This window comes from Pseudonaja textilis, chromosome 17 (assembly GCF_049901715.1).
Source record: "Pseudonaja textilis isolate UNSWEBS1 chromosome 17, rPseTex1.2, whole genome shotgun sequence".
Taxonomy (NCBI): Eukaryota; Metazoa; Chordata; class Lepidosauria; order Squamata; family Elapidae; genus Pseudonaja; species Pseudonaja textilis.
This window is the reverse complement of record NC_142006.1, coordinates 2,354,049-2,382,027: the sequence shown is the minus strand read 5'-3', so window position 1 is coordinate 2,382,027 and position 27,979 is coordinate 2,354,049. Positions and strand designations below refer to the sequence as shown.

Below are 27,979 nucleotides of genomic sequence, written 5' to 3'. Positions count from 1 at the left end.
TCTTAGATAAGAACCGAAGAAGCTTCTCGGATGAGAAGCGAAACCTCTTCAAGGAAGAAAAAAAAAGTCCAGTTGCGTTTTGAAGAAGGGCTGGAGGACGGAGAACCTCCGTAGGCACCTGGCTCAGAAGAAGAGACTAGATCCTCCTAGATGCCCTCCTGGAAGAAGAGAGGAAGGGTCAGAAGATAACGCTTTTTTTCTCCTGCAGTTCATCGATGGTCGTCTTGATCTTCTCAACTCTGGAGAAGGCTTCAGTGACGTCTTCGAGGAAGAGATCAACCTGGGCGAATATGCCGGTGAGGAGAAGACCAGGCTTGGTTGGCCATACAAATATGACAGGCCACTTCTTTTTGTTACAGCTAGTCCTCGACTTACGGCCTTCAAATTTAGTGACTGATTGAAGTGACGGTGGCATTGAAAAGAGTGAGTTATGACCATTTCCCACACTTAGGACCGTCACAGCATGCCCATGGTCATGGGATCAAAATTCAGACGTTTGGCAACTTGACTCATATTTATGACAGTTGTAGAGTCCCGGGGGGGCGGTCAAGGGACTCATTTTTGCGACGTTCCGACTAGCAAAATCAGAAGCCTGATTCACTTAACAACCGGGTTGCTAACTGATCCACCGCAGTGATTCACTTAACAACAGAGGCAAGAAAGGTCACAAAGCAAGGCAAAATTCACTTAACAAACGTCTCACTTGACAACGGACATTTTGGGCTCCATTGCTGTTGTAAGTTGAGGACTACCTGTTGTGTTACTGATTCCACTGAAAACAGAACTGGGGCGATTCCAATTCTTAAAGCGACATTGCTGAGACCCAAGATAACAACAGGTCAACAAGCCGGTTGAGATGCCTTCAGGTTTCTCTTCTGGCCACCCAAGGTCCCCACCGTGAATTCTCCGTCTAGACCAGGGTGGGGTCTTCAAACTTGACAGCTTGAGGACAGGTGGACTTCAACAATTTCTCCTCCGGTCCTGTTAGCTCAGGAATTCTGGGAGCTGGCGTCCCCAAGTCTTAAGCTTGCCAAGTTTGAAGACCCTCGATCAAGACCAACAACGGGGAGAGAAAACAACAGTTGTGTGGATGGATAAGGAGCAAAAATGGCCCAGAGGGGGACACCAGTAGCTCGTATAACTTGAAAAAAAATATAGCTCTCTTGCTGGATTTAGAGAAGCATCTTCAAAAGAACTCGACACCTCTCTCCCAAATTGTTTTGAGGTTGTTGGTTGGGGTGACAGGTGGCAGAACTCCGTGTTGTTCGTAAATGCTGGGAGGCAGAAGGACCCAGACTAGTTCTCACTTCCCTTCACATATAAAGAACGCTTGCTGGAATGGGGTGTGTCTAGTCTGATGAAAAGAAGGACTAGGGGAGACATGATAGCAGCGTTCTGATATTTCAAGGGCTGCCCCAAAGAAGAGGGAGTCAAGCTATTCTCCAAAGCACCTGAGAGGCAGGACAAGAAGCAATAGGTGGAAACTAACCAAGGGGAAAAGCAACCTAGAACTAAGGAGAAATTTCCTGACAGTGAGGACAATGAATTAGTGGAAGAGCTCGACTTCAAAAGTTGTGGGTGCTGTTGGACATAAGCTGTTGGACAGCTATGAATCTGGAATGGTGTCGGGCTTCCTGCTTGAGCAAGGGGTCGGACTAGAAGACCTCCAAGGTCCCTTCCAACTATTCTATTCTAATAATAATACTTCTTCTTTTGGGGCAGGCAGTGACAAGCTGTACCACCAATGGCTGTCCACTGTCCGGGTGAGTATCCCTTGAAAGCACCAGCAGGTGCTTCCTCCATCTCTTCCTTGTCCTTCCTCCTCCATCCATCCAAGAGCTGCTACGTCCTATGCCAAGAGGGAGTTGGCGAACCTCAATTCTGCCCCCAAACTGGACTGCGCCCCAAGATTCGAGGCAGTATTTCTGCTTCGCAGGCTTGAACAGGCAGCTGTGTTGTGCCCCCTGATAAAGAATGGCTGAATATCGGACCCATCTTAGAATCCTGGAGGGTTGGCATTTTAAATCTTCCCTTTAGACATTCAGGGGAAATAATAAATAAGCAGAATCCAAGTTATTTTCTTCCGGAGGGCCCCCCCCCCCCAAAGTTTGTTTCAAACCAGCTTTTTGAACAGTGAAGAAGGACGGCTGGGCACCCTGGATTATTAAGGAGGCGAAAAGGCATAAAATAAGCTCTGGAAACGTTGGTTGGCTTCTCTTGATATTCTGAAAGAGTGACAAGGTTTCAAGGATTGCACCGTAAGATAGGAAGGCTTTGGTGTGAAAGATGGTAGGAAGGAAGGAAAGGAGGGAGGGATGAAGAAAGAAAGGAAAGAGAGAGAGAGAGAGAGAGAAAGAAAGAAAGAAAGAAAGAAAGAAAGAAAGAAAGAAAGAAAGAAAGAAAGAAAGAAAGAAAGAAAGAGGGAGGAAAGAAAAAGAGAAAAACTGAGAGAAAGAGAAGGGAGAAAGAAAGAAAAAGAAAGAAAGAAAGAAAGAAAGAAAGAAAGAAAGAAAGAGAGAGGGAGGGAGGAAAGAAAAAGAAAAACTGAGAGAAAGAGAAGGGAGAAAGAAAGAAAAAGAAAGAAAGAAAGAAAGAAAGAAAGAAAGAAAGAAAGAAAGAAAGAAAGAAAGAAAGAAAGAAAGAAAGAAAAAAGGAGAGAGGGAGGGAGGAAAGAAAAAGAGAAAAAACAGAGAAAGAGAAGGGAGAAAGAAAGAAAGAAAGAAAGAAAGAAGGAGGAAAGAAAAAGAGAAAAAACTGAGAGAAAGAGAAGGGAGAAAGAAAGAGAAAGAAAGAAAGAAAGAAAGAAAGAAAGAAAGAAAGAAAGAAAGAAAGAAAGAAAGAAAAAAAAGGAGAGAGGGAGGGAGGAAAGAAAAAGAGAAAAACTGAGAGAAAGAGAAGGGAGAAAGAAAGAAAAAGAAAGAAAGAAAGAAAGAAAGAAAGAAAGAAAGAAAGAAAGAAAGAAAGAAAAAGGAGAGAGGGAGGGAGGAAAGAAAAAAGAGAAAAACTGAGAGAAAGAGAAGGGAGAAAGAAAGAAAGAAAGAAAGAAAGAGGGAGGAAAGAAAAAAAGAGAAAAAACTGAGAGAAAGAGAAGGGAGAAAGAAAGAAAGAAAGAAAGAGGGAGGAAAGAAAAAGAGAAAAACTGAGAGAAAGAGAAGGGAGAAAGAAAGAAAAAGAAAGAAAGAAAGAAAGAAAGAAAGAAAGAAAGAAAGAAAAAAAAGGAGAGAGGGAGGGAGGAAAGAAAAAGAGAAAAACTGAGAGAAAGAGAAGGGAGAAAGAAAGAAAGAAAGAAAGAAAGAAAGAAAGAAAGAGGAGGAAAGAAAAAAAAAAAAACTGAGAGAAAGAGAAGGGAGAAAGAAAGAAAGAAAGAAAGAAAGAGGGAGGAAAGAAAAAGAGAAAAAAACTGAGAGAAAGAGAAGGGAGAAAGAAAGAAAGAAAGAAAGAAAGAAAGAAAGAAAGAAAGAAAGAAAGAAAGAAAGAAAGAGGAGGAAAGAAAAAAGAGAAAAAACTGAGAGAAAGAGAAGGGAGAAAGAAAGAAAGAAAGAAAGAAAGAAAGAAAGAAAGAAAGAGGGAGGAAAGAAAAAGAGAAAAAACTGAGAGAAAGAGAAGGGAGAAAGAAAGAAAAAGAAAGAAAGAAAGAAAGAAAGGGAGGGAGGAAAGAAAAAGAGAAAAAACTGAGAGAAAGAGAAGGGAGAAAGAAAGAAAGAAAGAAAGGGAGGAAAGAAAAAGAGAAAAAACTGAGAGAAAGAGAAGGGAGAAAGAAAGAAAGAAAGAAAGAGGGAGGAAAGAAAAAGAGAAAAACTGAGAGAAAGAGAAGGGAGAAAGAAAGAAAAAAGAAAGAAAGAAAGAAAGAAAGAAAGAAAGAAAGAAAAAGAAAAAAGGAGAGAGGGAGGAGGAAAGAAAAAGAAAAAACTGAGAGAAAGAGAAGGGAGAAAGAAAGAAAGAAAGAAAGAAAGAAAGAGGAGGAAAGAAAAAAGAAAAACTGAGAGAAAGAGAAGGGAGAAAGAAAGAAAGAAAGAGGGAGGAAAGAAAAAAGAGAAAAAACTGAGAGAAAGAGAAGGGAGAAAGAAAGAAAAAGAAAGAAAGAAAGAAAGAAAGAAAGAAAGAAAGAAAGAAAGAAAAAAAAGGAGAGAGGGAGGGAGGAAAGAAAAAAGAGAAAAACTGAGAGAAAGAGAAGGGAGAAAGAAAGAAAGAAAGAAAGAAAGAAAGAAAGAAAGAAAGAGAGGAGGAAAGAAAAAGAAAAAACTGAGAGAAAGAGAAGGGAGAAAGAAAGAAAGAAAGAAAGAAAGAAAGAAAGAAAGAAAGAAAGAAAGAAAGAAAAAGGAGGGAGGGAGGAAAGAAAAAGAGAAAAACTGAGAGAAAGAGAAGGGAGAAAGAAAGAAAGAGGGAGGAAAGAAAAAGAAAAACAGAGAAAGAGAAGGGAGAAAGAAAGAAAAAGAAAGAAAGAAAGAAAGAAAAAAGGAGAGAGGGAGGGAGGAAAGAAAAAGAGAAAAACTGAGAGAAAGAGAAGGAGAAAGAAAGAAAGAAAGAAAGAAAGAAAGAAAGAAGGAGGAAAGAAAAAGAGAAAAAACAGAGAAAGAGAAGGGAGAAAGAAAGAAAGAAAGAAAGAAAGAAAGAAAGAAAGAAAGAAAGAAAGAAAGAAAGAAAGAGAAAAAGAAAGAAAGAAAAACCAGAATCTCAACCATGGAGCCACCTATAACAAGATGTTTTGGAACTGTGTTTCCAAAACATCTTATTATAAGGAAGGGAGGGAGGGAGAGGGAAGGAAGGAAGGAAGGAAGGGAGGGAGGGAGGGAGGGAGGGAGGGAGGGAGGGAAAGAATCTCAAACATAGAGCCATTTATATTAAGATGTTTTGCAGTTTCGTTTCTCTGATAATTCTTGATGAGTTAGCAAATATACAATTCTTGCTTTAAAAGAATAGTCCCCCCAGTCCAGCATTGTGTCTGCCTCTGTGTGTGTGAGTGTGTGTGTCCTTTATGCATGCTAAATTGTATTTATCAAAATAATGCCATGCCCAGCTCAAGACAGCTTGTCCTACCAAATAAAGAAAGCACAAACGGGACTGCTTAAGTATTCTGTCTGAGAGGTCAAAATCTTGGAGGTGCCATCAGGATGCAAAGTTCAGCCTGGGTGAAATTGACTTGGCATACTTTCTTCCCTCATTATAGACCTGAGACAGAGAGAGAGAAAGAGAGACAGAGACAGAGAGAAAGAGAGAGAGAAGCAGAGAGAGAGAGAGAAAGAAAGAAAGAAAGAAAGAAAGAAAGAAAGAAAGAAAGAAAGAAAGAAAGAAAGAAAGAAAGAAAGAAAGAAAGAAAGAAAGAAAAAGAAAAACAGAAACACACACACAGAGACAGAGAAACAGAAAGAGAGAGAGAGAGAGAAAGAGAAACACAGAGAGACAGAGAAACAGGGAGAAAGGGAGAGAGAAATAGAGAGAGAGAAACAGAAAGAAAGAGAGACACAGAGAGAAACAGTGAGAGAAAGAAACAGTCAGAGGGAGAATGAGAGACAAAGAAAGAGAAACAAAGAGAGAGAAAGAAAGAGAAACAGAAATAGAGACAGAGAGAGGAAGAAAGAGAAAGAGAGAGAAACAGAGGGAGGAAGACAAACAGAATGAGAGAGAAACAGAGAGAGAGAAAGGGAGAAACAGAGAAAGAGAGAGAGAGAGCAAAAAAGAGAGAAACCAAGAAAGAGAGAGAGAGAAAGAGAGAGGTGGAAGAGCTGTCTTTGGCTTGCACAAGAGGCTGTGCTTTCTTGTTAAAAAAACTGACAAAGATTCTGCAGGCTAATCCAAAGATTGTGAGCTTTGAAAAGAAAGCATTTATTTTCAGGTTTATTCTGATGATCGCATACAATATCGGGCCTGTGCCTGCATATGACAACATCCAACGTTTAATTTGAAAAGGAAGGAAAAAACCTTCTGCCTTTCAGGAAATCACAAATATTTGAATGAGACCAGAGCTAGGGGCCATTGGTCCTTGTAACAGGCCTGCAGGAGTTAAGGAGATGCAACGTTCACACTTCTGTCTGTGTGTTAAAAGTCGCAACCTCAGCTCAATTTCGGTGTCATCCTGATGGCTTTTTCTCCCCCCTCCTCTATATCTACGCAGAAAGGAAGTGGGGCCATTTTAAACACTGTGAAGACCAAGGCAAATCCTGCTATGAAGACTGTCTACAAATTTGTAAGTGTCCAGAGCTGGCCTTTGGGGTGAAGTGGTGTCTCTGAGCGTACACAGACGACAAACTTGGTCATCTCTGAAAAACCATCAGCTGTCGCCACTGGGTGGGCAGTTTGTCAGCGTGGCCCAAAGAACGGTAGGGGATGGGGTGGTTCCCAAGAGGCATCTGGACTTTCTGGTTTTTGTTTGAAGATGTTTCGCTTCTCATCCAGGAAGCTTCTTCAGCTCTGACTGGATGATGGTGAGGAATGGAAGGGATTTATCCTCCTTGCAGACAGCTGGTCATTTGCATCCTTTTAGAGGGTTGTTGAGGCCACTTGGAGGTTTGTCTGTGTCCTCGGGGTCACCAGAGTGGTGCAAATAGATGTGGAGTCTTCTTGGAACTGTTGAAAGGAGCTGTGTTGTAGATTGGAGGTAGATGCTGTCGTAGCCCTCCCCAGGGGTGGGATTCCATTTTTTTAACAATGGGTTCTGTGGGCGTGGCTTAGTTGGTGGGCGTGGCTTGGTGGTCATGTGACTGGCTGGGCGTGGCCAACTCCATATCACTCACATCGAGGCACGCATCTCCTTGCCTGGCCTCTCATGACTGTGAGGATGCTGCAAGAGTCGTAAGTGTGAAAAATGGTCATAAGTCACTTTTTTCAGGGCCATGGTAACTTTGAATGGTCCCTCCACACAAGCAAAGTACCAGCAAAGGAGGGGAGACAAACTCCAGAGAAGCTCCTGAGACAGAAAGTCTAATCCTGCCAAGAATGTAATAAGGGTCAACGGAGAGGCAGTTTCTGTAAGCAACACCAGAATGTTTCCTTCCTGACTTCCTTGCAGGATTAGCCCTGTAATTTCTTCCAACAACCAGTTCTCCAAACTGCTTAGAATGTTAACAACCAGTTCTAGCGAATAGGTGTAAACCGGTAGAATCCCACCCCTGGCCCTCCCCCTCTTTTTGAGGGTGGGCTGTTCAGTTTGGACATAGATGACCTCTTTGACCCCCCCTCTTGCAAACCCGTGGTCCTCTCTGTCCAAAACGTTGACTTTGTTCTTGAAATGCAGATGAACTGCTGAATCTAGTCCGGATGGGTTTGTTCTCCTATGTTGCGCCATGTGTTTCTGAAGTGGTGGTTTTGTTTCCCCAAAGGTACGGATCCGCACATGGCTCACCACATTGTATTGCATGTAACCACGTTGCTCAGTTTTGGGCCTGGGTGCTTTATCCTTTGGGTGGACAAATTAATCTTCCGCATTCGGAGACCCCCTGGGGTGACCCAGAGACAGTGGTGGGATTCAAAAAAATCTACTACTGGTTCTGTGGGCGTGGCTTGGTGGGCGTGGCAGGGGAAGGATATACTGCAAAATCCCAATTCCCTCCCCACCCTCCTAACCTGCTTTCCAGCTCCGTTCTCCTGCGCAGGGCAACCAAAGGAGACCCAGCCACTCAGCTGGGACTCGATGGGAGGCAGAGAAGAGACGGGGTGGGCTGGGCCAGTCAGAGGCAGGATTGTCCGGTTCTCCGGACTACTCAAAATTTCTGAGACCGGTTCTGCAGAACTGGTCCGAACCGGCTGAATACCCACCTCTGGAGAGGAGGGAAAGAGGCAGGAAAGGATTGTAAGAGGGAGGGAGGAGAGAAGGAAGGAAGGAAGGAAGGAAGGAAGGAAGGAAGGAAGGAAGGAAGGAAGGAAGGAAGGAAGGAAGGAAGGCTTGGTGGGCGTGGCAGGGGAAGGTTACTGCAAAATCCCCCTTCCCGCTGCATCCCACTAACCTGCTTTCCAGCTCCGTTCTCCTGGGCAGGGCAACCAAAGGAGACCCAACCGATCAGCTAGGACTCAACGGGAGGCAGAGAAGAGACGGGGTTGGCGGGGCCAGTCAGAGACGGGTGGGATTGGCCGGTTCTCGGAATCACTCAAAATTTCCGCTACCAGATCTCCTGAACCAGTCCGAACCAGTCCAACGTCTGCCTGGAGAACTCCCCAAATCGGTGTCTCCTCCTTGGTCTGAGCTTCAGGCCCTTCCCCGGCAGGACGCGGCAGACGCAGGAGTTGCAATCTTAACTCAGTCCCTCGCAGAGACCACGCAGCCGAGATAAAAAATAATTGGAGGATAAAATCCGAACCCTCTCCTTAAAGGCAGGATAGTCTCCAGCACCTACAAAAATCTCTTCCTCTCATTAAAGATTGTTTTTTTAACCTCTCGTCTCCTTATTTGTTTTTATGCCCATTTTCCCTTCCCCCGACGGTCCGTTCTCCCCCTCCCATTCTCAGTCATCAGAGTAGGTAAATCTGGGTGGGCTGCAAAAACTCCCTCGCCAGGGGAGCCAAATAAGGATTTCTCTCTTAAATTAATAACCCTCTTTCCCTCCCCTCTCTCCCTCTCTCTCTCTTTTTTTCCCCCCCCATGCAGGCAAAAGATCATGCAAAAATGGGAATAAGAGAGGTGAAAATTCGCTTGAAGCAAAAGGTACTTGAAATATGTATTTAAGGGTTGGGGGCCGGGTGGGGCGGGGGGGAGGAAACCACAGAATGAAAAACAGAAGAAACGCTCAGCTGGGAGAGAGAGAGAGAGAGAGAGAGAAATAAAAAAAGAAAACGGGAAGGAAAGGAAAAAAGGCATTACGTGATCAATAAAGAGCTGTTTGGTGCTGTGTTGTTAACACACTTCAAAATGCATTACCAGCTGTCCCGGATTTTTTTTCCTTTTTCTTCCCCCCTGTTATAAATATTCAGACAAAAAGCAAAATACATTAAGGTCTGACGTGGAATGGTTGTTCCTTCGCTCCCCCCCAAATGGGACGCGGCCAAGAGAATGGCGGCTGCCCACTTCGGGTGCCATCTTCCCCACTTCCTCCCCTGGGAGCAACCCTAACGTGTGTGTGTGTGTGTGTGTGTGCGCGTGGGTTGCCGTGGGTGGGCTGGCCCCGAGCCAAGAGAAGCACGCGGCTGTCGGGCTTCCTCCCCGTGGGCCCGTTCTTTGCACTTTTCTGGCACACGTTTGATCTGACAGCCCGAATTACCGTGTGCATGCGTGCGTGCGTGCGTGTGTGTGTGTGTGTGACCTTGCACTTGAGAGAGATTTGTTCCCACCTGAAAATGAGGGATCGGCTGGAACAAGATAATGTCTTCATCACGTTGGCTCCCTTTGGATTAGATGAACATAGTTGGAAGGGACCTTGTAGGTCATCTAGACCAATCCCCCCGCCCAAGCAAGGAGGCTCTACACCAGGGGTCTCCAACCTTGGCCATATTAAGACTCCAATTCCCACAATTCAACACTGGGAGTTGAAGTTGACAAGTCTTAAAGTAGCCAAGATTGGAGACCCCTGCCCTACCTCATTTCTGACAGGTGGCAGACCAGCCTCTTCTTGAAAGCCTCCAGGGATGAAGCTCCCACAACTTCTAAAGGCAACTTCTGTTCCATGGGTTGATGGTTCTCCCTGTCAGGAAATTCCTCCTATTTCAAGGTTGAATTTCTCCTTGGTCAGTTTCCATCCATTGTTCCTTATCCATCAGGTGCTTTGGAAAACAGGTGACCCCTTCCTCCTCTCTGTGGCAGCCCCTCAAATACTGGAAGGCTGCTCTCCTGTCCCCCCTGGTCCTTCTCTTCCCTAGACTAGCCAGGCCCGGTTCCTGCAACCGTTCTTCGTATGTTTTAGTCTCCAGTCCCCTCATCATCCTGGTTGCTCTTCTCTGCACTTTTTCTAGCGTCTCAATATGCTTTTTACAGTGTGGTGACCAAAACTGGATGCAGGACTCTAGGTGTGGCCTTACTAAGGCTTTATAGAGTGGTATTAGCTCCTCATGGGATCTTCACCAGGTAGAAGAGGGGTAAAGCAGGAGACAGGAGAGACAGGAGAAGCAAAGGAAAGCAAGGATCTGAAGAACATCTGCTGAAGTTTCCAACAAGGGTCCTGCTGGGTTGAGGAACCATTTCAAACACTGTTGAAGCAGTTATGGAAAATGCACTTCTAGATCAACCATGGATATGAATGGGGTGGCCCAGAACATTTGAAGGAAGCTTCAAAGAAGAACCATCAAAGGAACCTTCAGCAGCTATTCTTTAACCCTTTGTTTTCCTTCCGTTCCTAGCCTTCTGCTGTTCTCCTCCCCTTCATCCTGTCAAAGCCAACATGGTCAAGACATTTTCTTGGACCTTGAGATCTTCTGCAGATGTTCTCCAGGAGCAACCTTCCGTTTTCTAGGCCCACCTTCGAGTCCCAAGCTAGTGACACTTCCATCACTAACCACGTCTCACTTCTCTTCTGCAGGTTCAACTCCTGATTTTAACCCTTAAATTACAGTCTTCCATTTTATAAGGGGAATTCAACCGGAAGGACAATAAGAAGAGAACCCTCTCCCCACTATGAGACTGTCTGGTGTCCCTCCATCTTCCAGCTGACTAATTTGAGGATCTAACCTCACTGCCACTCTCTATTTCTTAGCATTAGCACGAAAAATATCCCCCTTTTTAGGAGAACAGCTAATCTTCTATTTCACCCTTGAGGTTCCAGTTGCCAAATAGGAGTGACGGCAGCGGGAGAAATGTTAAAATGCACCAAAGAGAGAGAAAGGCGGTTGTTCTTTGACTGCACATAGCAATGGTGACCCCCTCGGATATAATCAAGAGTTTCTCTCTGCCCTTGGGTTGCTCCAACGTTGGCTTGGAATTGCAAATAAGAAACGCTGGGTTGAATTTTGCAGAGGTCAGCCTGGTGTCCTTCTCTTAACACGATCATGGAGATTTAAACGGCGCTCCCTTCCTATCCTTGTCTCCATTTGTGGGATGAGATGTTAAGAAGCATCCGCAGCTTCGTTCCAGCTCTCCGCAGTGGGTGGCTACCAGAGCGCGGTGCCGTTTCTTGGCTTTTGAAGGGAAAAGAAAATGACCTCGGCGGGCCCTGTGCCAGCATTGCCTCCGTTGAACCCTCAGCTCCATAGAATGGACCGGGTCAGCGGCAAGAACCGGGGGTGGGCTGCGGCTGGTTCGCCCCGATTCGGGTGAACCCGTCGCTCATTTTATCCTTTTTATGGCCAGTTTAGTGAACCGGCAAATCCCACCCCCGGCAGGCCCCACCCAGCCCTCCCCCCCCAGGAGTCTCCACACGGCCCGTTTTGGATCCCAGGGAAGTACGGGGTCCATGCGAGGCTCAGGGAGGGTGAAAAATGGGCCCCCCGGAGGACCATTTCCAGCTTCCAGAGAGACTCCGGAGCCTAGAGAGGCCGTTTTCGCCCTCCCGGAGGCTCAAGGAAAGCCTCCGGAGCCCGGGAAGGGGAAAAAACGGGCCTCCTGGAGGCTCCAGAAAGCCAGAAACACACCGTTTCCATCCTCCAGACAGCCTCCAGAGCCCAGGGAGACCATTTTCACCCTCCCAGAGGCTCAAGGAAAGCCTCCGGAGCTCGGGGAGAGCGAAAACACACACACACACACCCCGCCACGGTGCAGGAGGCCGACTAGGCCACTCCCACCATGGCCACGCCCCCCCCAGCAACCAGACAGAGAACCGGTTGCTGACATTTTTGAAGGCCACCCCTTTAGCCAGAACAGGACAGTACGAGCCCTCCCCCCTGCCTTGCGGACGGTTGCGCTGTGCAGCCACCTGCAAACAAGCTTTTGACCTACTGGCCATGTTCAACGGTGGGCCTTGGAGGCCTCTCCAAAGGGGCTCCAGCACTGGTGTGGTCCTCCTTTGTCAAGTTATTATTTATTTATTTTGTTCTAACCAGATAGAGCCTCCAACTTTGACACCAAGTAGTCTCCTCTTTGTCTGGTTAGTTAGCTGTGCTCTACAGAGACAAAGTCTCCTGTTTATATGAAGTGTCTTCCTGGGTGGGGCATCCTCTTTCCTTTTCAAATATGTACAGGTTCTTCATTTTCTGTGGATGATGATGATGATGATTATTATTATTTTGTGGAGAACTTTGGCTCAATGGCCTGGGTCTGAAAAGGTCTCTTTGCTTTTTTTTCCCCGTCTGGAATGAGGTCCATCCCAGCTTCGTCATGTTGCACCAGAGAGTTTAGGTCATCCTGCGCCCCCAAGAATGCTTTCTAATTGGCTATCAGCTTACCAGTCTCATTAGAGAATTTAAGCCAGAGGAGAACTTGAGGGGCAGGTCAGAGGTCGCCCATCAAAGCCGCCGGCCCCGAGGTCCCACGTCTCTATATTTACCAGGCATTAGTGCTTCGACATTGGTCACAAAGAAGTTTAAAGTTGAAGCTTCCTGCACAGCTGGCTTTGTTGCACGGCGGATAGACGGAAGCCTTTTCATTATTTCTAATCGTCGAGGACATCGCTTGGCGGCCATGTCTGTCCTCAACCTGACTGAATCTCGCCTGGTTCATTACACAATGTCCCCTCACTTATTCCCTCACTCCTGTGCACAAGCCACTGCCTCTCGTAGACTCACCGGGCTTTTAACCCACCGGTTAATTACCTGTGAACAGAGCTGGAAATAGTAGAAGCCGCAATGAGCATCTATCCCGAGTAGAGCCCTCGCCCTCAGAATCAAGGGTGGTGTAATTCTATTTATTCTCCCGTGCAGGACATCAGTGAAAATGGCTGTTCCACCATGCCGGAAGAGTCCACCTCGAGGACAGCGCCATCTCCCTTGGCTGAAAAGAGGGACCCAAAACTCCGAGATGAGCGGCGGCCCATCACCGTTCACTTTGGCCAGGTAAGCTCTGGAGGTGACTGGAATCTTCCTCTTAAGAGTAAGACTGTCAATGGAGGTCAGTTGGGATGGTGGGTCTCCATTGCACCTTCCAGGACCTCATTATCTATAGCCATAGCCCTTAGACTTACAACCCACTTCACAGTGCTTTACAGCCCTCTCTAAGCGGTTGACAGAGTTGGCCTATTGTTCCCCCACTCCCCCCACAAACAATCTGGGTCCTCATTTGACTGACCTCGGAAGGACAGAAGGCTGAGTCAACCTTGAGCCGGTCAGAATCGAACTCCTGGAGTGGATTAGCCTACAGTACTTCATTTTAACCACTGAGCTACCATGGCTCTGCTCTGGAAAGCTCTCCCGTTTTGTACTGCCGAATTTAGAAGGCAACCATAACCCCATTTTGGTCGGTGGTTGGTAATTTTGGTAGAGAGTAACTCAGAAGAACAGGCCAAGGCCATCCTCCATTCACCCTTCACTCCCAAAATTGAGCGAACAATGATCCCCCAAATTTTGGTCCTACCACTTCTGGGACTTCACTGGAAGGCCCTTCGCAGTCATCAGAACCTGGTTCCCTTATTTCTCTACCCCCCAAGAGCCCATTCTTAAAAGGAAGTCACCGTGGCCAATGTGTCTCTCAACCTTGATTGACTTTCAGATGTGTGGACTTCAACTCCAGAATTTCCCAGCCAGCATGAGTTGAAAGCCCACACGTCTTAAAGCCTCCAAGGTTGACAATGAGAAACACGGGTCTGGGGTACACCTCATGGTCCTCTGGATGCCGAGGGAAGAATTCATGAAAGATCAATCACTCATAGTCAGAACCTTCCCAAACCATCAGGAAGAAAAACGTCAGCAATGGACAGCGCCTGTCAATGCCCTTGGGTGGCACATGGTCCGATCAGAAGTGTGATGACCCGGGGCGTGGCACAAAGGCAACACAGTCAGAATAAGTCTGGATCTCTTGATTGGCTCTGACTTTGCCCCCGGTGTCCCGGTTACCTTCCGGTCTGGAGAAAAACTCTCCCAGGAACCTGCAACAGCCTTTGACTGCAGATATTCCAGTTCAAACCTTGTAAACTGAAAACTTTAAACTATAAATCCAGCAAGGCAAGATTAGGTAATAAATCCAGCAGAGCAAGATAAGGAGTCCCAGAAGTGAAGTAACACGGCAGTAAATCAAACCGGTTGGGAGGATGCCAGGAACTCAGCTAACTGCAGCCAACACAAGATAAAACTCAATATTTGTTTCTGACAACCATCCCTCCCATCTGCCTCTCCTTTAAACACCATCCCCAGGTGTGCCTAATGAAGGGAATCAGGGCCCTTTCCTCCCCCGTAAGCCAGGCAACCCACGTTGCTCCTTTCTCCGTTCCTCCCTGCTTGCCCTAGGAGGAAGAGGGGATGGGCCTGGGTCTTCCTCTGAACTTCCTCTCCCTTGTTCTACTTCTTCCCTGCTCTGCCCAGCTGGACTTTGCCCTTCCCCAGTTTCCTCCACAGCCAATGGAGCCACTGTCCCGCTACCTGTCAGCTGTTCCTCTTCCTCCTCAGATTCAGCCTCCGCCAGTGGGGGCGGGGGGCATGACAAGAAGTTTCAGCAGGTGCCAGTCTGAAGTTTGGGGGTATATCTAGCCCCCGAGATATGTCCAAGAGTCTTCTTGCCCCCATCTCCCCGCCTGCCAAAGAAAACACCTCCCGCCCCTTCCACCCTGGTTTCAGTAGCCTTTCGTTCAGTCCGAGTGTCAGCCGCCGGTATCTTAGGATAATAAGCACCGCAACACCCTTTGAACAGGAAAAAGCAATGAACGCGGCTTGGAAAATCAATTAATGGCTCCTTAATAGCAGGCGTCATATTTCGGTATTGACTCTCCCGGGTGACAAGCTGGTTGTTTTTTTTACGACGCTCTCTGGTTTGTGAAAACCTGCCAGGATGAAGTGACTTATAATTGCAAACCTGAATTTAACTTTGCGAGCTTTTCCTTTCTTTTTTTCTTTTTCTTTTGGGTAATCCCAGGCAGGGATCGAGGGGGCGGGAGAGGGATATGTCATTGGTAGGTCTGCCCACCCCAAACGCAGCCTTCGGTGGGTGACTCTTGAATCGGTGGAGTGGCAAGGGGGAAAGGGAGGAGGGGATTAAAAGAGTTGCTTGCTTAGAGAGGACATAGACATTGATGCAAGATCCAGGGTGATAGTGGCAGACAGGCTTGGTAATCTTTTAAAATAAAATAAAAAACATTGCATTTTGAAAGAGTTCCTTGCGGAACCGCATTTTTTGTGTGTGTGAATCCGCCTGCAGGTTATACATTCAAAGAACGGCTGCAGGAATTGAGTCTAATTTAATGAAAGGAAGCACTAGGAGTGGCGTAATAGCGGTGTTTTAACATTTGAGGGGCTGCCACAAAGGAGGGGGGGTCAGGCTATTCTCCAAAGCACATAAGGGCAGAACAAGAAGCAATTGGGGGTGGGGGAAACTAAGCAAGGAGAGAAACAACGTGGAACGATGGAGAAATTCCTTAACAGTGAGAAACAATTCACAAGTGGAAGAATTTGCCTCCAGGAATTGTGGGTGCTGGTTTCAAGAAGAGCTTGGACACCCATTTGTCCAGGATGGTTATAGGGGGTTGGACTAGAAGACCTCTCAGGTCCCTTCCAACTCTGTTATTCCGATGACGCTTTCCTCAAGTTTATCTCAGCAAACCTATCCCAGGCAATGTTTTGCTGAGATGAACGTGTCTCTCTCCATCCCATCCTTCAGTCCTTCACCCGGTGTGGCTTTTGGCCCAGACAGAGGCCTGGCCAGACACTTCAAGACATGAATTTATTTACTCCATTCCTGGAGCTGCCCCACTCCACCAAGGGACAGTTGGGCGGATTACAATTGCCAACCCTGGTTTTAGTCTTTATTGGGTGACTCTGTCTACCTGGTGAGGAGGACCCGTCCGCTCAGCTCCACGGTCACCTGCAGCAAAAAAATTTCCTTGGGCAGCTTCTGTGTGGGAGGTGGAATCTCAGGTTGTCCCAGGGAGGGTGGATCCATTTTATTTTTTAAAAAATGGGTGTCAAAGAGAGAAAGGGAAGGAGAGGAGAAAGGGAAGGGAAGGAGGGAGAAGGAAAGGAAAGAAAGAAAGAGGGAGAAAGGAAAGGAAAGGAAAAGGAAAGGAAAGGAAAGGAAAGGAAAGGAAAGGAAAGGAAAGAAAGAGAGAAAGGAAAGGAAAGGAAAGGAAAGGAAAGGAAAAGAAAGGAAAGGAAAGGAAAGGAAAGGAAAGAAAGAGAAAGGAAAGGAAAGGAAAGAGAGAGGAAAGGAAAGGAAAGGAAAGGAAAGGAAAGGAAAGAGAGGAAAAGAAAGAGAAAGGAAAGGAAAGGAAAGAGAGAGGAAAGGAAAGGAAAGGAAAGGAAAAGAAAGAGAAAGGAAAGGAAAGGAAAAGAAAGAGAGAGGAAAGGAAAGAAAGGAAAGGAAAGGAAAGAAAGAGGAGAGGAAAGGAAAGGAAAGAATCCCCTTTCACCCCCTTCAAATGCCAAATGAAAAGAACATGAAATTACCCTCCTGGGCACAGGCGCTAGAGAGACCCCTTCAAGATCGCAAGATGCAGACGGAGACTCGGAGAAAATGTCTTCCTTTCCCCCCCCAACCCAAACAAGGCCCCCATCCGACGGAGGTCAGTATTCCACTCACCCCTTCCAGTTTTGGCGGTAGCGGCTGCAAGCTCCACAGCCCAACCAGCCCCGGCAGAGCCGGCCTTAATTGAGTTGTGTTGTCAGAGTGACAAACACATTTGCATAGAGTCTATTTATTTTGTGCGCGCCGAAGTCCGCTGTCTGCTGTTGGGGGAACATCCTTAATCAGCCTCCTGTAAGTCAGCCGGCAGCTCCTCGCTCCGGCTGTCGTCTGTCCGAGGCGCTTTTCTTCATTAAGTGACAGATTAACTGAAGGGGACGAGGAGGGGATGTGGCTGGGGGCGGGGGGGGAGGGCTGGGTTGCCAGAGCCTAACTGCTACATTTAATTTTAACTCATTAGGGCTCACCCAACTGGAGTTGACAGTTGGTCATGGGTGCCTTGTTCTCTTACCGGTCACCGTCATTAATCTGCTCACAAAGAGGACGGATGGAGCTCAGCCGCCTGCTGGCTGAAGCGACAACAGCGTAAACACCTTTCGGCTGTGCGCGCGGTTGACTTATATATATTTGGGGGGGCAGTTTTGCCTCCCCAGCACAACAAGGCGACCTGGTTGGGAGGTCTTTCTCCCGGATTCACCCTGCAAGCTTTGGACCTACCAGGGTGTGTGGGTGTGTCCCTGCAGGTCTTGCCTTCAGGCGGGCTGCCTTGATGGGGCGAGTTGTGGCTTTGTGCCGTAGGGGTAAAAGTGGGGAGAGGCCCTTCGTTGGGGGTCTCGCTGTTCTGCTCAGGAAGGGTTGAATAGAATAGAAAAATAGAAATAGAAATAGGAATAGGAATAGGAATAGGAATAGAATAGAATAGAATAGAATAGAATAGAATAGAATAGAATAGAATAGAATAGAATAGAATAGAATAGAATAGAATAGAATAGAATAGAAATATTGGAGTGAAATAGAATAAAATAGAAATATTGGAATGAAATTAGATTAGAATAGAATAGAAATATTAGAATAGAATAGAATAGAATAGAATAGAATAGAATAGAATAGAATAGAATAGAATAGAATAGAATAGAATAGAATAGAATAGAATGTAGGATAATACAGGAATAGAATAGAATAGAATGGAATGGAATGGAATGGAATGGAATGGAATGGAATGGAATAGAATGGAATAGAATAGAATAGAATAGAATAGAATAGAATAGAAATATTGGAATGAAATTATATTAGAATAGAATAGAAATATTAGAATGAAAAAGAATAGAATAGAATGTAGGGTAATACAGGAATAGAATAGAATAGAATAGAATAGAATAGAATAGAATAGAATAGAATAGAATAGAATAGAAATATTGGAATGAAATAGAATAGAATAGAACAGAACAGAACAGAACAGAACAGAACAGAATTCTTGATTGGCCAAGTGTGATTGGACACACAAGGAATGTATCTTGGTGCAAATGCTCTCAGTGTACATAAGAGAAGAGATACATTCGTCAAGAGTCAAGAATCATCGGGTCCAACACTTAATTATAGTCATAGGGTACAATTAAGCAATCAAACAGGCAATTAGAAATCGTTAGAATGCAAGCAACAAGGTTACAGTCATGCAGTCATAAGTGGGAGAGGATGGGTGAAAGGAAGGATGGGAGGATTAATCGTAATAGTCATAGTAATGCAGACTTAGTAAATAGTTTGACAGTGTTGAGGGACTGGTCCCGGTGATGTTTTTCTGCTTGAGATGGCTCTTGCATTGCGTTCTGCTCCGGCTGTGAGATACGCTCATTCTCCATCCCAGTAAGTCTTCCCTCTGGTGTCCCCACTGAAAACTGGGGGAATTTTGTACTGTGAAGGAAACTCCTGTTTTATGTCCTTAGCAGGCTAGCTTTCTTAGAGACTCGTCCTCTCTAGCGAGTCGATCAGTAGATCAATCAATGGCGAAAATCCTTAATGTCAAAGGGAGAGAGGGTAAAGAAGAAGGTTGCACCAAAACGTATCTTTTGGGAGGATTAAAATAGCAGCTGAGACCTTGGCATGGTCATTTCTACCTCATAGGGGTGCTGGTTGACGCCTGAGATTCATGGAAGATCTTTGGGATTCTTCTGCAGGAGAGAAAAACAGTTTATGACCAGTTTGTTCAATCGTTCGTGGATGGTTCTTGTTTAATTGTTCTTGGATGGTCCCTTGGTTGATTGATTGAATGACTAAAATACTTATCCCCTGGCTTCTTTTGGGGAATCATGATGTTAAAGAGAGAGAAAGATCTCCATCACTCTCTTATACTTCCAATATCAACTTCAATCGAGGTAGAACAATTAAGTGGAATCTTTCCGGAATCCTTGATCTGCCAGAAGAGAGGCCTTCTCCTGGACAAGTTGGCCTCCTAAAGGAGGCAGAACAGCAGGTAGGAAGGGGGCTCCTGAAGGAACCCCACCAAAAGCCACGAGAACTTCATTTGCAGTCCATAAATGTCCAGGTAGCCTTCTCCTATCTCTCCCTGATTCAAGGCATTCAGAATAAATATTCATGACCCAGTGGCATCACTGTGAGACAATAATAGGAAAATAGACAGTTTGGGATGCAACGTAATGTCTTCCTTCCTTCCTTCCTTCCTTCCTTCCTTCCTTCCTTCCTTCCTTCCTTCCTTCCTTCTTTCTTTCCTTCCTTCCTTCCTTCCTTCCTTCATACCTTCCTTCCTTCATACCTTCCTTCCTTCATACCTACCTTCCTTCCTTCCTTCCTTCCTTCCTACCTACCTACCTACCTACCTACTTTCCTTCCTTCTTTCCTTCCTTCCTTCCTTCCTTCTTTCCTTCCTGCCTCCCTACCTACTTTCCTTCCTTCCTTCCTTCCTTCCTTCCTTCCTTCCTTCCTTCCTTCCTTCATACCTTCCTTCCTTCCTTCCTTCCTTCCTACCTACCTACTTTCCTTCCTTCCTTCCTTCCTTCCTTCCTTCCTTCCTTCCTTCCTTCCTTCCTTCCTTCCTTCCTTCCTTCCTTCCTTCCTTCCTGCCTCCCTACCTACTTTTCCTTTCCTTCCTTCCTTCCTTCCTTCCTTCCTTCCTTCCTTCCTTCCTTCCTTCCTTCCTTCCTTCCTTCCTTCCTTCCTTCCTTCCTTCCTTCCTTCCTTCCTTCCTTCCTGAATCATAGGACTGCAAGGGACCTCAGAGTTCTAGTCCAACCCTGTTTTTTTGTGTTGCCTTCTGGTCAGTGGTGGGATTCATTTTTTTTTACAACTGGTTCTGTGGGCGTGGCTTGGTGGGCATGGCAGGGGAAGGATACTGTAAAATCTCCATTCCCACCCCACCCCAGAGGAAGGCTATACTAAAAAATCCCCGTTCCCTCCCCACCCCCATTAACCTGCTTTCCAGCCCCATTCTCCTGTGCAGGGCAACCAAAGGAGACCCAACTGATCAGCTGGGACTCAATGGGAGGCAGAGAAGAGATGGGGTTGGCGGGGCCAGTCAGAGGCGGCATTGGCTGGTTCTCGGCATCACTCGAAATTTTTGCTACCGGTTCTGCAGAACCGGTCCGAACCTTCTGAATAGCCACCTCTGATCCCTGTGGTTGCCAAGCTCACCTAGCTAAAAGGGTGACACCCTTTTAGATACAACACACATGTATTTCTAGAAGGGTTTTTTTGGCTGCCACCAATGCCGGAAACCACATTTTCTATGCACGCACAACCTTCAGGGGAGACAGTTCCTCTCTCCAGGTAATTAAATACAGGTTGGTGTTCATCTTAACTCGGATTGCGTCGAGAGATGGATTGCAACTTTGAGCTCAGGAACCAGCCCCTAGCAGGGGAAGCATTGAGATCTGACTATTTTTGGTTTTTTCCTTAAAAAAACAAACGAAGAAGAAGAAGAAGAAGAAGAAGAAGAAGAAGAAGAAGAAGAAGAAGAAGAAGAAGAAGAAGAAGAAGAGGAGGAGGAGGAGGAGGAGGAGGAGGAGGAGGAGGAGGAGGAGGAGGAGGAGGAGAAGAAGAAGAAGAAGAGGAGGAGGAGGAGGAGAAGAAGAAGAAGGAGGAGAAGAAGAAGAAGAAGAAGAAGAAGAAGAAGAAGAAGAAGAAGTAGTAGTAGTAGTAGTAGTAGTAGTAGTAGTTGTTGTTGTTAAAAGTTTTAAAAACCGGCCCAGCCTTTGTGCCTTTGCCTTTCCCCGTGCGTAGGGTGAATTTTTCTGCGGTTTTTTTTTTCTCACCAGAAATGTATGCCGTTAGTTCTCCACTGACAGCCTCCTTGAGGAGTTGACAGTGAAATTTTCCAGTCGCTGCTCTTCGTTAGGATCCTGGCGCTGTCTTAACAAGGCAGCCGAGCTGCCTTGCCGCCGTCTTCGCCTCGTGTTTGTTCTCGCAGGGCTCGGGGCGGCTGCAAGTCAGCGCATCGACCAGGGCTGATCATTACAAGGGCATCGCGCTACCATGAATAAGAATGTCACAGGCGCTCCTCCCGTCTCGCAGTGGTACAAAATGTCAGCTCTGTCAAACACACGCTGCAAGGAGCAGGGAAGCGGTTGGTACAAATTGGAAAGCCGAATATTCCCTCGGCTTTCTGATATTCTCCATTTGAAGCTGGAGAAAAAGAGTTGTTAACCTATTAGCTGTGGCGGTTTTTTGTTTTTTTGTTTTTAAAAAATGCCCGCTGGAGTCCCGGAATGGACAGTTTTCTGGCGTGTTTGGGGAGGCAGGGGGTGGGAAGAACGGCCTCTTGAAAATTTGGGAGACCCCAGCCCCCTCCCTACTTTTGGTTTTTTCCTTAAAAAAAACAAAAGAAGAAGAAGAAGAGGAGGAGGAGGAGGAGGAGGAGGAGGAGGAGGAGGAGGAGGAGGAGGAGAATCATGGAAGGGACGTCCTGGGAGAGAGCGGTTGGCTTCTCTTGGGCTGTTTGGGGAGGTTTTGCAATGATTTTCCCAAACCTCTCGCAGCCTGGTTGTCAAGTTTTTGACCGACAAACCCAACTGAAGCCAGCCACCCCCGAGATCATCCAGTCTCTTTATGAAAAACTTACCTCCAGAAGTTTTAAATGCTCTAACACTGGAAGTTTTTAAGAAGAAGTTGGATAACCATTTGTCTGAAGTGGTGTAGGGTTTCCTGCCTAAGCAGGGGGCTGGACTAGAAGACCTCCAAGGTCCCTTCCAACTCCGTTATAATATTCCATTCCATTCTATTCTATTCCATCTTTTATTCTATTCGTTCTCTTCTCTTCCCTTTCATCTTCTCTTCTTTCCTCTCCCCTCATCTATTCCAATATTTCTATTCTATTCTTTTCTATTCTATCCTTTCATGAGTTCATCACGTTGGCATGGTTGAAGGCAAAACCAGTTCTAGATCTTTCCCACGCTAAGTCCTATAGTTAAAAGTTCAAATCCTTCCATCACCACCCATAATCATTCCAGGTCAAAAATGGTTTTCATTTTTGTCACCCAGTTTTCGGGTTGTCCCTCCTTTTGCATCCTTTCTTTAATGGTTCTGTTCCACTATTTCTTAGGATATAAGATCCTTTGCAGTTCTTTCAAGTTCCGCTTAACTATTCTCCTGCAGGGAGTTGGCTGCAGCGAGTTTACCGTGGCAAGTTGGCCCACGCAAGTTGGCTGCAGCAAATTGTCATAGACCCCCTTCAAGGGGTCAGAGCGTGCTACCCTGATGGAGCCGCCTCCGCTGGGTCCATGGACCAGCACCAGACTGAATTGGCATTAAAGTTGGCCAGGCGGCTCCGGGTGAGGACTTGGGAGCAGCAATTCCATTAGCAACGAGGAAGAGGTGGAATCCACACCTCCTCCCGATCAAAGGACACATAGAACAGAGAGGAGGCAGGCACAACGTTGGTCAGCTAGGCTGCTCGCGAGGAGGCAACCTAATCTAATTTAAGCATGACAAATGGCTGTAAGTCCCCCCACCCCCCGTCCCCTCCAGTGCCAAGATGGAACGGTTACTACCTGTAGTCCATTTTAAGAGCCAGTGAAATGTGGAATCATCTTCCTTCGTTCTATAGCTGGTCCTTGAAGCGCAAACCAGCGGCAGTCGTTTGAAGGCCCCTCCGCCGGCTCCGATTTGGGCATTCGCAGTGTCTTTCTCGACACAGCGCAATTAATTAAGAGATTTTTTTTTCTACCAGAGTTTCCCATTCTTGACCTTTTTGGGGGAAAGGATGCGTTTTGCTGCATCAACAAATTAATTGCAGACCGGAGGCTGCTTTCCATATGACGTTCCATGTCTCAGGGATCTGTTTTTGGAGCAGGAGAAAGGAAAGGTCCAGTAATGTCAACTCATAAAACGTTCCTATGCCTGTTTTAGTAAGTTGCCATTAAAAAAAGCGGGTGTGGGGGGAAGGAAATCTGGAAGAGCAATTGAAAACAAAAGTACATTCCAACTCTTCTCTTTAAAAGATTGTAACTAAACTACCAGAGCTTCTGCCCGTGAATATATTTAATTGGAGAATGTGATTGATGACACACCCAGCCTGCGAACGGGCTCAATTGGAGAATCTGATTGATGACACACCCAGCGGGAGGGAGGAAACAGGGTCACAGTGGACTGTAAATGACGTATGCCAGAGTTGGCTCCACACAGGGCAGGGCCAGTACGTCACCTCCAATAGATCCTTTGCAGTTTTTTGAAGTTTGGCTCGAGAATCGTGATTTAATAAGGGCGATTGCTGGAATCCTGACACGGTATTCAGAGTACAACCCCTCCCCCGCATGCCATCCATCATCCCTATTTTGTGACCTATTTTGGCAGATCAATACAGATAGTCCTCAACTTAGGGCCATTTGTTTAACGAACGCTTGAAGTTACGATGACATTTGGGGGGAGAAAAGTGGACCTGGGATCGGTTTTCACACTTAGCGACCGTTGCAGTGGTCACGGGACCAAAATGCAGATGCTCGCAAAGACAACTTGTATTTTATGATGGTCGCAGCAATCCCTGGGGACACATGATCTGCTTGTACAACCTTCTGACAAGCTGGGGTCACCGGGGAGCCATCCGGATTCGCTTAACAACCAGGCGACTCACTTAACAGCTGAAGTGATTTTGTTTAAGAACGGGAGACAGGCAAAGTCAGTGGGGATAGCCAGATTCGCTTAACAACCAGGTGACTCATTTGAGAACTTGCGGGGATTCACTGAACAAAGGTGGCAAGAAATATCGTTAAATGGGGCCGAACTCACTTAGCAATGTAAAGTTTGGGTTCAGTTGTGGTTGTGAGCTACGGACTATCTGTATTCTCCTTTCCAGAGTTATCAGTGGACTAGATGTCTCTTCCTCCACTTCTGCCAAAGTAGCAGAAAAGATCCTGAAATGGACTTGATAAAGAAACTTCCTGACAGTGAGAACAATTAACCAGTAGAACTGCTTGCCACCAGAAGTTTGTGGGTGCTCTTCTTTTAAGAAGAGACTGGACAATCATCTGAGGTGGTATAGGATCTCCTGCTTGATGGCAAGGGGTTGGACTAGAAGACCTGCAAGGTCCCTGCCCAGCTCTCATCATCATCTTTTAACGACTCCATAATTCCTTGTGGGGTGGAGTCTAGGAAACTGAATGGAGCTAGCAGAGTGTTTACTGGCCAGATGCCCTTCCTGTCACCAATGAGGAGTCCTATTCAGCAGTTATATTCTCATTGTGCCCAGAGAGAGAAATATCTGCCTCTACCTAGGATCGAACTCACAGCCTCCTGATTGTGAGGCGAGAGCTCCACCTCTAGGCCACCGCACCACTCCGAAATCCCTTCGAGCTCTATTTTGATTTAAATCAAATAAATTAAAAGACGTAGGCAGAGCCGTCTCTCCTTGGCTTCCCGCTCTCCTCTACATTTTTTAAGCCCAACAAGTTCAAAAGATCTGAGATTCCCTCTTGTGGCCCGCTGGTGGCTAGCGGAGCTGGCAGCAGAGACGGACAGTGAGGAGGTTGGGGAGGAGCCTGGGCCAGTCCTGGAGGCTGAGGAAGGCTCAGACAAGGGCTCTGCATCAGAGGCAGAGATGGGGCCAGGGCAGGCTGGCAATGGTCAGCTGCCTTTGGAGTCGGACAGCAGTGGGGCAGGGGAACAGCTGGAGCCAGTTCCCAGCCTGCACATGCGCAGAGCTGCCAAAAGGAAGGAACAATTACAAACTAAGGGCCGATGTGGGAGTAAGGCCACAGGTGGATGGTGAATGGCCCCTCCCATAGGGATTAAAAGAGGAGCAAAAGGGGAGGCGGCTTTTTTGCAGGAAACAAGTCCTTCGTTGCAGCAGTGTGAAGATCTGTCTGTGCATTTCAGAGATTCTGTGCTGAGTCCTTCCTTGTCAGCACTGCGTTTAGAAATAGTTACTCGGCAGCTCTCCAAGCTAGATAAGTTCTGTGCTTATAATTACACCCTTGAAAGACTGTTTGCCAGGCCTTTGGCTGAATGTGAATGCAAGACATTCACCTTCGTTTAATAAAAGGGGTTTTGCCGGGACCAATAGTCTGCTTAGTGCTTTTGTGGGGAAAGCCGAGGTCAGAACATTCCCTTCCATCGCCAGGACTTTGTTCCAGGAAGTTGACGACCTTCTGAAGGTCTTGGTTGGGTGATGTTTTGGGGGGACGGCCACTCCTTAGGGCTAATGACTGAAGTTTCCACTTTGCTGCAGCCAAGCGTACGACCAGTGAGACCGCCACCTCCCAAGATCCATCGTTCCACCAGGCCCGTGAGTAAACTGGCCGTTTGCCTGCCTCTAACCCTGCATTGCTCCTTCATCTTACTAAAAAAAAAAAAAACTCTGCTGGATGGCCTTTGGCAACCTCATGAGAAGCCAGGCAGGGACGGTGGCCTTGGTTCAAGCTGCGTAGGTTCTAGGTTTCTGCTGGTCTTCTTCTCCAGAACCGCTCTTAACTCCTGTGGGTCTTTGGACACCTTGTCTTCACTCCATATTATTATTTTCTGCAAAAGCTCCTCCAGGCTCAGCCGTTTTGGTCAAACTTTAAAATGTTAGGATTGGATGCAAGGAGGAGAAGAAATTCTTGGTAGAGGGGATGGTCTTTGGTGGAACCAATCCTTGGTTTGGATGGAAACTTTAGCCCAGCACCAAGGCCTGGTTTCAGTCCCCAAGGTCTCTAAATTGGAATAATAACATAGCATTAGCATTTACACTTATATGCCGCTTCCCAGTGCTTTACAGCCCTGTCTAAGCAATTTGCAGAGTCAGCCTTTTGCCCCCAACAGTCTGGGTCCTCATGGTACCCACCTCGGAAGCACGGAAGGCTGAGTCAAACTTGAGCCGGTCAGGATCAAACTCCTGGCAGTGGGCAGACTTAGTCTGCAATGCTGCATTCTAACCACTGTTCACCATGGAAGGAAGGAAGAAAAGGAAGGGAAGGGAAGGGAAGGGAAGGGAAGGAAAGGAAAGGAAAGGAAAGGAAAGGAAAGGAAAGGAAAGGAAAGGAAAGGAAAGGAGGAAGGAAAAAAGGGGAGGGAGAGTGGGAGGTCAATAACAATAGCCCTTAGACTTATATGCCACTTCCCAGTGCTTTCCAGCCCTCTCTAATCAGTTGCAGAGTCAACCTCTTGCCCCCAACAATCTGGGTCCTCATTTTACCCACCTTGGAAGGATGGGAGGTTGAGTCAACCTGGAGCCAGTGAGAATTGAACTGCTGGCAGTGGGCAGAGTCAGCCTGCAATACAGCATTCTCACCACTGTGTCACCACAGCAGGCAGGCAGGCAGCAATAGCACTTCGACTTATATATATATATATATATATATCGCTATTCCTACCCATCCCCCAGGACACCCAACCTGGTGGCTGAAAGTAGACTTGAGTTAAGTATTCTTGCCCATAATCCTCATTGGATTCTCTCTCTTTTTTAAAAAAAAAAAAACCCACTCCTTATAATCATTTATCCAGGATTTTTCACTGGACAAAAATGTCCCCTCCTTTCCCCCCCCCACCCACTCTACTTGGGCTGGTCCTCTTTGACCACAGAAGGGACGGAATCCGCTCTCTTCCTTTCCGCAGTCGGATTCCTTCCTTTGAAAGCAAGACGGAGAAAATATCAAGGATGAGATGGTCATCCGTCCAGCTGGGCACCCAAGCGTGGGAATTTCATGGCTGTCCACTCCCTTGCACTCTGCTAGCCTTTCTCCGCTTGCTCTTAACGTCCGGTGTGGGTTCGCCAACTTTGAAGGAAGGGGGGGGCATGTCTATTTAACGGGGGGGGGGAGGTCATTGTTATGGATTTATGCGTTGAAAATCGTGCTTCCTGCATGTGTTGAAGGTGGTGATCTGGTGTGATCACGTCTGTCTTTGTTGCTCCAAACGTTTGATTCAGTATCCGTTTGTTTTTGTTTTTTTAAAAGTGCTTTATTTCAACCTAAGAAGAGGAAAAAAAATTGCGTCCTATTTGCTTTGTTTTCCACCCAGTAGATTTTCCTCCACTGATTTGGGTTTTCAGCTAAAAATTTTTTTTAATTAATTTGATATAATATATATAAAAGCGAAATGACGCTCACGCACCATCACAAAATCTCCAGAACCGTAAAGCCTACAAACTTGAAATTTGGCACCTATGTTCCTCTTGGCTTCTAGGGGTTCACTAAGAAAGGATTTTTTGAAATGACCATCACAGCGTTAGTATTTCCTATATAATTATTATTAACACGCTCTGATGCTAAGGAGTTCTACTCTCCCTCCCCGCCTGAAAAGAAATCTCTTCCAAATGCAAAACACAAGCAGAGGAGAGGCGTTTCAGTTTTAGTTTCACAGCATCAAACAGCTTTAGTCCAGAACAGTTGAGCTAAGCCACACCCAGACTCCTTGCTGTCTCCTTGCTCACACAGCAAATACTGCTTCTGTTTCCAAACAGCCCTCCTCTCTCTCACACACCGACAGCATGCTAGCCAGATGGATGCTGGTAGGCAGAGACATAATTATTTTCCCCTTATTTTCCTCCCCAGAAACTAAGCCCGACCACATGGTTTCATAGCGAAGCACGGGTATCGAGCTAGTTTTTAATTTAATAATTTAAATTTATTAAATTTAATTTAATAATTCCATCTTCAATTGAACTGTGTGTGTTGTCTGGGAACAAGTATCTTTGTTAAACAGTCATCAAAATTTGCTGTTAAGCTAAACTATTTTTTGAGCAACCTCGCGGAACTGGTTTGCCTCCAGAAGTGCTCCATCCCTGGAGGTTTTTGGGAAGAGACTGGACAGCCATTTGTTCAGAATGGTCTAAGGTCGCCTGCTTAAGCAGAGAGGGTTGGGCTAGAAGACCTCACAGGTCCCCTCCAAGTCTACTTTATCCAGCTGGTTTCAACTCCACTTGGATACTTGGTCATCTTGATGTGTGATGGGTGACTTGGCCTTTGTGGTCAACATAATGGATGAAATTTTAAGAGGCACCGGGGAAAGGAATTGTTGCAGTTAGTTGTGTGTCTCAACCAAGTCCCTTGAACAGATGGTGTTTATCCATGGGAGAACTCAAGTTTTTGAAAACTTACCTCTGGATCTACGTAGAGCCAAGCTTGAGGTAGTCCTCATTAGTCCCTAAAGTCCTCTTCCAGCCATCAT

At 46.4% G+C, this 27,979-nt stretch overlaps 1 protein-coding gene across 1 annotated transcript in view; it reads left to right on the top strand.

Moving 5' to 3' along the window:
* DENND1A (DENN domain containing 1A) overlaps positions 1 to 27,979 on the top strand; it is a 189,429-nt gene that overhangs the window by 145,530 nt on the left and 15,920 nt on the right. Inside the window, 6 exon segments of the mRNA XM_087914391.1 lie at positions 209 to 296; positions 1,723 to 1,763; positions 6,113 to 6,184; positions 8,579 to 8,635; positions 12,712 to 12,843; positions 25,062 to 25,118. Of these exon segments, the coding sequence (XP_087770517.1) occupies positions 209 to 296; positions 1,723 to 1,763; positions 6,113 to 6,184; positions 8,579 to 8,635; positions 12,712 to 12,843; positions 25,062 to 25,118 (447 nt within the window).